We start from the raw sequence: 11,850 nt of genomic DNA on the forward strand, positions 1-11,850 counted from the left end.
GAGGACAGGTAGAGACGTTACGGCAGGGGACGGAGGACAGGTAGAGACGTTACGGCAGGAGACAGAGGACAGGTAGAGACGTTACGGCAGGAGACGGAGGACAGGTAGAGAGGTTACGGCAGGAGACGGAGGACAGGTAGAGACATTACGGCAGAGGACAGGTAGAGACGTAACGGCAGGAGACGGAGGACAGGTAGAGACGTTATGGCAGGAGACGGAGGACAGGTAGAGACGTAACGGCAGAGGACAGGTAGAGACGTTACGGCAAGAGACGGAGGACAGGTAGAGACGTTACGGCAGGAGACGGAGGACAGGTAGAGATGTTACGGCAGGAGACGGAGGACAGGTAGAGACGTTACGGCAGGAGACGGAGGACAGGTAGAGACGTTACGGCAGGGGACAGGGACAGATGTTACGGCAGGGGACGGAGGACAGGTAGAGACGTAACGGCAGGAGACGGAGGACAGGTAGAGACGTAACGGCAGAGGACAGGTAGAGACGTAACGGCAGGAGACAGAGGACAGGTAGAGACGTTACGGCAGGAGACGGAGGACAGGTAGAGACGTTACGACAGGAGACGGAAGACAGGTAGGGACGTAACGGCAGAGGACAGGTAGAGACGTTACGGCAGGAGACGGAGGACAAGTAGAGACGTTACGGCAGGAGACGGAGGACAGGTAGGGACGTAACGGCAGAGGACAGGTAGAGACGTAACGGCAGGAGACAGAGGACAGGTAGAGACGTTACGGCAGGAGACGGAGGACAGGTAGAGACGTTACGACAGGAGACGGAGGACAGGTAGAGACGTAACGCAGGAGACAGAGGACAGGTAGAGACGTTACGGCAAGAGACGGAGGACAGGTAGAGACGTTACGGTAGGAGACGGAGGACAGGTAGAGACGTAACGGTAGGGGACGGAGGACAGGTAGAGACGTAACGGCAGGAGACGGAGGACAGGTAGAGACGTTACGGCAGGGGACGGAGGACAGGTAGAGACGTAACGCAGGAGACAGAGGACAGGTAGAGACGTTACGGCAAGAGACGGAGGACAGGTAGAGACGTTACGGCAGGAGACGGAGGACAGGTAGAGACGTAACGGTAGGGGACGGAGGAAGGGTAGAGACGTTAAGGCAGTGGACAGGTAGAGATGTTACGGCAGGAGACAGAGGACAGGTAGAGACGTTACGGCAGGGGACGGAGGACAGGTAGAGACGTAACGGCAGAGGACAGGTAGAGACGTTACGGCAGGAGACGGAGGACAGGTAGAGACGTTACGGCAGGAGACGGAGGACAGGTAGAGACGTTACGGCAGGAGACGGAGGACAGGTAGAGACGTAACGGCAGAGGACAGGTAGAGACGTTACGGCAGGAGACGGAGGACAGGTAGAGACGTTACGGCAGAGGACAGGTAGAGACGTTACGGCAGGAGACGGAGGACAGGTAGAGACGTTACGGCAGAGGACAGGTAGAGACGTTACGGCAGGAGACGGAGGACAGGTAGAGACGTTACGGCAGAGGACAGGTAGAGACGTTACGGCAGGGGACGGAGGACAGGTAGAGACGTTACGGCAGGAGACAGAGGACAGGTAGAGACGTTACGGCAGGAGACGGAGGACAGGTAGAGAGGTTACGGCAGGAGACGGAGGACAGGTAGAGACATTACGGCAGAGGACAGGTAGAGACGTAACGGCAGGAGACGGAGGACAGGTAGAGACGTTACGGCAGGAGACGGAGGACAGGTAGAGACGTAACGGCAGAGGACAGGTAGAGACGTTACGGCAAGAGACGGAGGACAGGTAGAGACGTTACGGCAGGAGACGGAGGACAGGTAGAGACGTTACGGCAGGAGACGGAGGACAGGTAGAGACGTTACGGCAGGAGACGGAGGACAGGTAGAGACGTTACGGCAGGGGACAGGGACAGATGTTACGGCAGGGGACGGAGGACAGGTAGAGACGTAACGGCAGGAGACGGAGGACAGGTAGAGACGTAACGGCAGAGGACAGGTAGAGACGTAACGGCAGGAGACGGAGGACAGGTAGAGACGTTACGGCAGGAGACGGAGGACAGGTAGAGACGTTACGGCAGGGGACAGGGAGAGATGTTACGGCAGGGGACGGAGGACAGGTAGAGACGTTACGCCAGGGTACGGAGGACAGGTAGAGACGTTACGGCAGGAGACAGAGGACAGGTAGAGACGTTACGGCAGGAGACGGAGGACAGGTAGAGACGTAACGGCAGAGGACAGGTAGAGACATTACGGCAGGAGACGGAGGACAGGTAGAGACGTTACGGCAGGAGACGGAGCACAGGTAGAGATGTTACGGCAGGAGACAGAAGACAGGTAGAGACGTTACGGCAGGAGACGGAGGACAGGTAGAGACGTTACGGCAGGGGACAGGGAGAGATGTTACGGCAGGGGACGGAGGGCAGGTAGAGACGTAACGGCAGGAGACGGAGGAAGGGTAGAGACGTTACGGTAGAGGACAGGTAGAGACGTTACGGCAGGAGACAGAGGACAGGTAGAGACGTTACGGCAGGAGACGGAGGACAGGTAGAGACGTAACGGCAGGAGACGGAGGACAGGTAGAGACGTTACGGCAGGAGACAGAGGACAGGTAGAGACGTTACGGCAGGAGACGGAGGACAGGTAGAGACGTAACGGCAGAGGACAGGTAGAGACGTAACGGCAGGAGACGGAGGACAGGTAGAGACGTTACGGCAGGAGACGGAGGACAGGTAGAGACGTTACGGCAGGGGACAGGGAGAGATGTTACGGCAGGGGACGGAGGACAGGTAGAGACGTTACGCCAGGGTACGGAGGACAGGTAGAGACGTTACGGCAGGAGACAGAGGACAGGTAGAGACGTTACGGCAGGAGACGGAGGACAGGTAGAGACGTAACGGCAGAGGACAGGTAGAGACATTACGGCAGGAGACGGAGGACAGGTAGAGACGTTACGGCAGGAGACGGAGCACAGGTAGAGATGTTACGGCAGGAGACAGAAGACAGGTAGAGACGTTACGGCAGGAGACGGAGGACAGGTAGAGACGTTACGGCAGGGGACAGGGAGAGATGTTACGGCAGGGGACGGAGGGCAGGTAGAGACGTAACGGCAGGAGACGGAGGAAGGGTAGAGACGTTACGGTAGAGGACAGGTAGAGACGTTACGGCAGGAGACAGAGGACAGATAGAGACGTTACGGCAGGAGACGGAGGACAGGTAGAGACGTAACGGCAGGAGACGGAGGACAGGTAGAGACGTTACGGCAGGAGACAGAGGACAGGTAGAGACGTTACGGCAGGAGACGGAGGACAGGTAGAGACGTTACGGCAGGAGACGGAGGACAGGTAGAGACGTTACGGCAGGGGACAGGGAGAGATGTTACGGCAGGGGACGGAGGACAGGTAGAGACGTAACGGCAGGAGACGGAGGACAGGTAGAGACGTTATAGCAGAGGACAGGTAGAGATGTTACGGCAGGAGACGGAGGACAGGTAGAGATGTTACGGTAGAGGACAGGTAGAGACGTTACGGCAGGAGACAGAGGACAGATAGAGACGTTACGGCAGGAGACGGAGGACAGGTAGAGACGTAACGGCAGGAGACGGAGGACAGGTAGAGACGTTACGGCAGGAGACAGAGGACAGGTAGAGAGGTAACGGCAGGAAACGGAGGACAGGTAGAGACGTTATGGCAGGAGACGGAGGACAGGTAGAGACGTAACGGCAGAGGACAGGTAGAGACGTTACGGCAAGAGACGGAGGACAGGTAGAGACGTTACGGCAGGAGACGGAGGACAGGTAGAGACGTAACGGCAGAGGACAGGTAGAGACGTAACGGCAGGAGACAGAGGACAGGTAGAGACGTTACGGCAGGAGACGGAGGACAGGTAGAGACGTTACGGCAGAGGACAGGTAGAGACGTTACGCCAGGAGACAGAGGAAAGTTAGAGACGTTACGGCAGGAGACGGAGGACAGGTAGAGACGTTACGGCAGAGGACAGGTAGAGACGTTACGGCAGGAGACGGAGGACAGGTAGAGACGTTACGGCAGAGGACAGGTAGAGACGTAACGGCAGAGGACAGGTAGAGAAGTTACGCCAGGAGACAGAGGAAAGGTAGAGACGTTACGGCAGGAGACGGAGGACAGGTAGAGACGTTACGGCAGAGGACAGGTAGAGACGTTACGGCAGGAGACGGAGGACATGTAGAGACGTTACGGCAGAGGACAGGTAGAGACGTTACGGCAGGAGACGGAGGACAGGTAGAGACGTTACGGCAGAGGACAGGTAGAGACGTTACGGCAGGGGACGGAGGACAGGTAGAGATGTTACGGCAGGAGACGGAGGACAGGTAGAGACGTCACGGCAGAGGACAGGTAGAGATGTTACGGCAGGAGACGGAGGACAGGTAGAGACGTTACGGCAGGAGACGGAGGACAGGTAGAGACGTAACGGCAGAGGACAGGTAGAGACGTTACGGCAGGAGACGGAGGACAGGTAGAGACGTTACGGCAGAGGACAGGTAGAGACGTTACGGCAGGAGACGGAGGAAAGGTAGAGACGTTACGGCAGAGGACAGGTAGAGACGTTACGGCAGGAGACGGAGGACAGGTAGAGACGTTACGGCAGAGGACAGGTAGAGACGTTACGGCAGGGGACGGAGGACAGGTAGAGACGTTACGGCAGGAGACAGAGGACAGGTAGAGACGTAACGGCAGAGGACAGGTAGAGACGTAACGGCAGGAGACAGAGGACAGGTAGAGACGTTACGGCAGGAGACAGAGGACAGGTATAGACGTTACGGCAGGAGACGGAGGACAGGTAGAGACGTTACGGCAGAGGACAGGTAGAGACGTTACGGCAGGAGACGGAGGACAGGTAGAGACGTTACGGCAGAGGACAGGTAGAGACGTTACGGCAGGGGACGGAGGACAGGTAGAGACGTTACGGCAGGAGACAGAGGACAGGTAGAGACGTAACGGCAGAGGACAGGTAGAGACGTAACGGCAGGAGACAGAGGACAGGTAGAGACGTTACGGCAGGAGACAGAGGACAGGTATAGACGTTACGGCAGGAGACGGAGGACAGGTAGAGACGTTACGGCAGGAGACGGAGGACAGGTAGAGACGTTACGGCAGGGGACAGGGAGAGATGTTACGGCAGGGGACGGAGGACAGGTAGAGACGTAACGGCAGGAGACGGAGGACAGGTAGAGACGTTATAGCAGAGGACAGGTAGAGACGTTACGGCAGGAGACGGAGGACAGGTAGAGACGTTACGGCAGAGGACAGGTAGAGACGTTACGGCAGGAGACAGAGGACAGATAGAGACGTTACGGCAGGAGACGGAGGACAGGTAGAGACGTAACGGCAGGAGACGGAGGACAGGTAGAGACGTTACGGCAGGAGACAGAGGACAGGTAGAGACGTAACGGCAGGAGACGGAGGACAGGTAGAGACGTTACGGCAAGAGACGGAGGACAGGTAGAGACGTTACGGCAGGAGACGGAGGACAGGTAGAGACGTAACGGCAGAGGACAGGTAGAGACGTAATGGCAGGAGACAGAGGACAGGTAGAGACGTTACGGCAGGAGACGGAGGACAGGTAGAGACGTTACGGCAGGAGACAGAGGACAGGTATAGACGTTACGGCAGGAGACGGAGGACAGGTAGAGACGTTACGGCAGGAGACGGAGGACAGGTAGAGACGTTACGGCAGGGGACAGGGAGAGATGTTACGGCAGGGGACGGAGGACAGGTAGAGACGTAACGGCAGGAGACGGAGGACAGGTAGAGACGTTATAGCAGAGGACAGGTAGAGACGTTACGGCAGGAGACGGAGGACAGGTAGAGATGTTACGGTAGAGGACAGGTAGAGACGTTACGGCAGGAGACAGAGGACAGATAGAGACGTTACGGCAGGAGACGGAGGACAGGTAGAGACGTAACGGCAGGAGACGGAGGACAGGTAGAGACGTTACGGCAGGAGACAGAGGACAGGTAGAGACGTAACGGCAGGAGACGGAGGACAGGTAGAGACGTTACGGCAAGAGACGGAGGACAGGTAGAGACGTTACGGCAGGAGACGGAGGACAGGTAGAGACGTAACGGCAGAGGACAGGTAGAGACGTAACGGCAGGAGACAGAGGACAGGTAGAGACGTTACGGCAGGAGACGGAGGACAGGTAGAGACGTTACGGCAGGAGACAGAGGACAGGAAGAGAAGTTACGGCAGGAGACGGAGGACAGGTAGAGACGTTACGGCAGGAGACGGAGGACAGGTAGAGACGTTACGGCAGGGGACAGGGAGAGATGTTACGGCAGGGGACGGAGGACAGGTAGAGACGTAACGGCAGGAGACGGAGGACAGGTAGAGACGTTATAGCAGAGGACAGGTAGAGACGTTACGGCAGGAGACGGAGGACAGGTAGAGATGTTACGGTAGAGGACAGGTAGAGACGTTACGGCAGGAGACAGAGGACAGATAGAGACGTTACGGCAGGAGACGGAGGACAGGTAGAGACGTAACGGCAGGAGACGGAGGACAGGTAGAGACGTTACGGCAGGAGACAGAGGACAGGTAGAGACGTAACGGCAGGAGACGGAGGACAGGTAGAGACGTTACGGCAAGAGACGGAGGACAGGTAGAGACGTTACGGCAGGAGACGGAGGACAGGTAGAGACGTAACGGCAGAGGACAGGTAGAGACGTAACGGCAGGAGACAGAGGACAGGTAGAGACGTTACGGCAGGAGACGGAGGACAGGTAGAGACGTTACGGCAGGAGACAGAGGACAGGAAGAGAAGTTACGGCAGGAGACGGAGGACAGGTAGAGACGTTACGGCAAGGGACGGAGGACAGGTAGAGACGTAACGGCAGAGGACAGGTAGAGACGTTACGGCAGGAGACAGAGGACAGATAGAGACGTTACGGCAGGAGACGGAGGACAGGTAGAGACGTAACGGCAGGAGACGGAGGACAGGTAGAGACGTTACGGCAGGAGACAGAGGACAGGTAGAGACGTAACGGCAGGAGACGGAGGACAGGTAGAGACGTTATGGCAGGAGACGGAGGACAGGTAGAGACGTAACGGCAGGAGACGGAGGACAGGTAGAGACGTAACGGCAGAGGACAGGTAGAGACGTAATGGCAGGAGACAGAGGACAGGTAGAGACGTTACGGCAGGAGACGGAGGACAGGTAGAGACGTTACGGCAGGAGACAGAGGACAGGTATAGACGTTACGGCAGGAGACGGAGGACAGGTAGAGACGTTACGGCAGGAGACGGAGGACAGGTAGAGACGTTACGGCAGGGGACAGGGAGAGATGTTACGGCAGGGGACGGAGGACAGGTAGAGACGTAACGGCAGGAGACGGAGGACAGGTAGAGACGTTATAGCAGAGGACAGGTAGAGACGTTACGGCAGGAGACGGAGGACAGGTAGAGATGTTACGGTAGAGGACAGGTAGAGACGTTACGGCAGGAGACAGAGGACAGATAGAGACGTTACGGCAGGAGACGGAGGACAGGTAGAGACGTAACGGCAGGAGACGGAGGACAGGTAGAGACGTTACGGCAGGAGACAGAGGACAGGTAGAGACGTAACGGCAGGAGACGGAGGACAGGTAGAGACGTTACGGCAAGAGACGGAGGACAGGTAGAGACGTTACGGCAGGAGACGGAGGACAGGTAGAGACGTAACGGCAGAGGACAGGTAGAGACGTAACGGCAGGAGACAGAGGACAGGTAGAGACGTTACGGCAGGAGACGGAGGACAGGTAGAGACGTTACGGCAGGAGACAGAGGACAGGAAGAGAAGTTACGGCAGGAGACGGAGGACAGGTAGAGACGTAACGGCAGGAGACGGAGGACAGGTAGAGACGTTATAGCAGAGGACAGGTAGAGACGTTACGGCAGGAGACGGAGGACAGGTAGAGATGTTACGGTAGAGGACAGGTAGAGACGTTACGGCAGGAGACAGAGGACAGATAGAGACGTTACGGCAGGAGACGGAGGACAGGTAGAGACGTAACGGCAGGAGACGGAGGACAGGTAGAGACGTTACGGCAGGAGACAGAGGACAGGTAGAGACGTAACGGCAGGAGACGGAGGACAGGTAGAGACGTTACGGCAAGAGACGGAGGACAGGTAGAGACGTTACGGCAGGAGACGGAGGACAGGTAGAGACGTAACGGCAGAGGACAGGTAGAGACGTAACGGCAGGAGACAGAGGACAGGTAGAGACGTTACGGCAGGAGACGGAGGACAGGTAGAGACGTTACGGCAGGAGACAGAGGACAGGTAGAGACGTAACGGCAGGAGACGGAGGACAGGTAGAGACGTTACGGCAGGAGACAGAGGACAGGTAGAGACGTAACGGCAGGAGACGGAGGACAGGTAGAGACGTTATGGCAGGAGACGGAGGACAGGTAGAGACGTAACGGCAGAGGACAGGTAGAGACGTTACGGCAAGAGACGGAGGACATGTAGAGACGTTACGGCAGAGGACAGGTAGACACGTTACGGCAGGAGACGGAGGACAGGTAGAGACGTTACGGCAGAAGACAGAGGACAGATAGAGACGTTACGGCAGAGGACAGGGAGAGACGTTACGGCAGAGGACAGGGAGAGACGTTACGGCAGAGGACAGGGAGCGACGTTACGGCAGAGGACAGGGAGAGACGTTACGGCAGGAGACGGAGGACAGGGAGAGACGTTACGGCAGGAGACGGAGGACAGGTAGAGACGTAACGGCAGGAGACGGAGGACAGGTAGAGACGTTACGGCAGGAGACAGAGGACAGGTAGAGACGTAACGGCAGGAGACGGAGGACAGGTAGAGACGTTATAGCAGAGGACAGGTAGAGACGTTACGGCAGGAGACGGAGGACAGGTAGAGATGTTACGGTAGAGAACAGGTAGAGACGTTACGGCAGGAGACAGAGGACAGATAGAGACGTTACGGCAGGAGACGGAGGACAGGTAGAGACGTAACGGCAGGAGACGGAGGACAGGTAGAGACGTTACGGCAGGAGACAGAGGACAGGTAGAGACGTAACGGCAGGAGACGGAGGACAGGTAGAGACGTTATGGCAGGAGACGGAGGACAGGTAGAGACGTAACGGCAGAGGACAGGTAGAGACGTTACGGCAAGAGACGGAGGACAGGTAGAGACGTTACGGCAGGAGACGGAGGACAGGTAGAGACGTTACGGCAGGAGACGGAGGACAGGTAGAGACGTCACGGCAGAGGACAGGTAGAGATGTTACGGCAGGAGACGGAGGACAGGTAGAGACGTTACGGCAGAAGACAGAGGACAGATAGAGACGTTACGGCAGAGGACAGGGAGAGACGTTACGGCAGAGGACAGGGAGAGACGTTACGGCAGAGGACAGGGAGAGACGTTACGGCAGAGGACAGGGAGAGACGTTACGGCAGGAGACGGAGGACAGGGAGAGACGTTACGGCAGAGCACAGGGAGAGTCGTTACGGCAGGAGACAGAGGACAGATAGAGACGTTACGGCAGGAGACGGAGGACAGGTAGAGACGTAACGGCAGGAGACGGAGGACAGGTAGAGACGTTACGGCAGGAGACAGAGGACAGGAAGAGAAGTTACGGCAGGAGACGGAGGACAGGTAGAGACGTAACGGCAGAGGACAGGTAGAGACGTCACGCCAGGAGACAGAGGAAAGTTAGAGACGTTACGGCAGGAGACGGAGGACAGGTAGAGACGTTACGGCAGAGGACAGGTAGAGACGTTACGGCAGGAGACGGAGGACAGGTAGAGACGTTACGGCAGAGGACAGGTAGAGACGTAACGGCAGAGGACAGGTAGAGAAGTTACGCCAGGAGACAGAGGAAAGGTAGAGACGTTACGGCAGGAGACGGAGGACAGGTAGAGACGTTACGGCAGAGGACAGGTAGAGACGTTACGGCAGGAGACGGAGGACATGTAGAGACGTTACGGCAGAGGACAGGTAGAGACGTTACGGCAGGAGACGGAGGACAGGTAGAGACGTTACGGCAGAGGACAGGTAGAGACGTTACGGCAGGGGACGGAGGACAGGTAGAGACGTTACGGCAGGAGACGGAGGACAGGTAGAGACGTCACGGCAGAGGACAGGTAGAGATGTTACGGCAGGAGACGGAGGACAGGTAGAGACGTTACGGCAGGAGACGGAGGACAGGTAGAGATGTTACGGCAGAGGACAGGTAGACACGTTACGGCAGGAGACGGAGGACAGGTAGAGACGTTACGGCAGAGGACAGGTAGAGACGTTACGGCAGGAGACGGAGGACAGGTAGAGACGTTACGGCAGAGGACAGGTAGAGACGTAACGGCAGAGGACAGGTAGAGAAGTTACGCCAGGAGACAGAGGAAAGGTAGAGACGTTACGGCAGGAGACGGAGGACAGGTAGAGACGTTACGGCAGAGGACAGGTAGAGACGTTACGGCAGGAGACGGAGGACATGTAGAGACGTTACGGCAGAGGACAGGTAGAGACGTTACGGCAGGAGACGGAGGACAGGTAGAGACGTTACGGCAGAGGACAGGTAGAGACGTTACGGCAGGGGACGGAGGACAGGTAGAGACGTTACGGCAGGAGACGGAGGACAGGTAGAGACGTCACGGCAGAGGACAGGTAGAGATGTTACGGCAGGAGACGGAGGACAGGTAGAGACGTTACGGCAGGAGACGGAGGACAGGTAGAGATGTTACGGCAGAGGACAGGTAGACACGTTACGGCAGGAGACGGAGGACAGGTAGAGACGTTACGGCAGGAGACGGAGGACAGGTAGAGACGTTACGGCAGAAGACAGGGAGAGACGTTACGGCAGAGGACAGGGAGAGACGTTACGGCAGAGGACAGGGAGAGACGTTACGGCAGAGGACAGGGAGAGACGTTACCGCAGGAGACGGAGGACAGGGAGAGACGTTACGGCAGAGGACAGGGAGAGTCGTTACCGCAGGAGACGGAGGACAGGGAGAGACGTTACGGCAGAGGACAGGGAGAGTCGTTACGGCAGGAAACGGAGGACAGGGAGAGACGTTACGGCAGAGGACAGGGAGAGACGTTACGGCAGAGGACAGGGAGAGACGTTACGGCAGGAGACGGAGGACAGGTAGAGACATTACGGCAGACGTTGGCTGACGTTGTTGCTATGGTTACCAACAGAAACTCCACGCAGCCATACATGATGCGCACGCTGCCCAGCGGCAGCACCACATGGTGAGACAGAAGTCACTGCGCTTCCTGAAAACCAACATAAAACCCTGATGTCACTTCCTGCCACATCTGCACCTGACCTTCCAACACCTGCTCAGGTGGATTCATTCTGTCAGATTTCCAGAGGTTTATCCTGATGTTGCCACCATATCAATCCACTTACAATGTTAGCATGCTAATACTGTTAGCATCCTGAAGCCATGTTTTTTTTCAGCTTTAACAAAAACTTTCATTAAAAAAACAAAAAAAAATAATTCTATTTTGAAATTGAAGTGATGAGTTCAAGCTCAGAAGTCAGGTTTTTCAGCTCTCATGTAAACGCGATAAAGATGTAAACATGATGTAAATGACATAAACATGATGTAAACGTGACGTAAACATGATGTCAACGACAAACATTATGTAAACGTGACGTAAACATGGTGTAAACGACACATAAACATGATGTAAACGACATAAACATGATGTAAATGTGACGTAAACATGATGTAAACGTGATGTAAACATGATGTAAACGTGACGTAAACATGATGTAAACGTGACGTAAACATGATGTAAACGACAAACATGATGTAAACGACACGTAAACATAATGTAAACATAATGTAAACATGATG

The 11,850-nt window shown here is 56.4% G+C and overlaps 1 protein-coding gene across 1 annotated transcript in view; it reads left to right on the forward strand.

The window, feature by feature from the left end:
* The window catches only part of vps13c (vacuolar protein sorting 13 homolog C), a 359,723-nt gene extending 348,213 nt beyond the window's left edge, over positions 1–11,510 (forward strand). The window contains exon 87 of the mRNA XM_079245724.1: positions 11,183–11,510. Within this exon, the coding sequence (XP_079101850.1) occupies positions 11,183–11,284 (102 nt within the window). The 3' untranslated portion in view covers positions 11,285–11,510. The remainder of the gene's footprint in view (positions 1–11,182) is intronic.
* Positions 11,511–11,850: the final 340 nt, after the last annotated feature.

The sequence above is a fragment of the Telmatherina bonti genome (genome assembly GCF_933228915.1).
Source record: "Telmatherina bonti genome assembly, chromosome: 1".
NCBI classification, from domain to species: Eukaryota; Metazoa; Chordata; class Actinopteri; order Atheriniformes; family Telmatherinidae; genus Telmatherina; species Telmatherina bonti.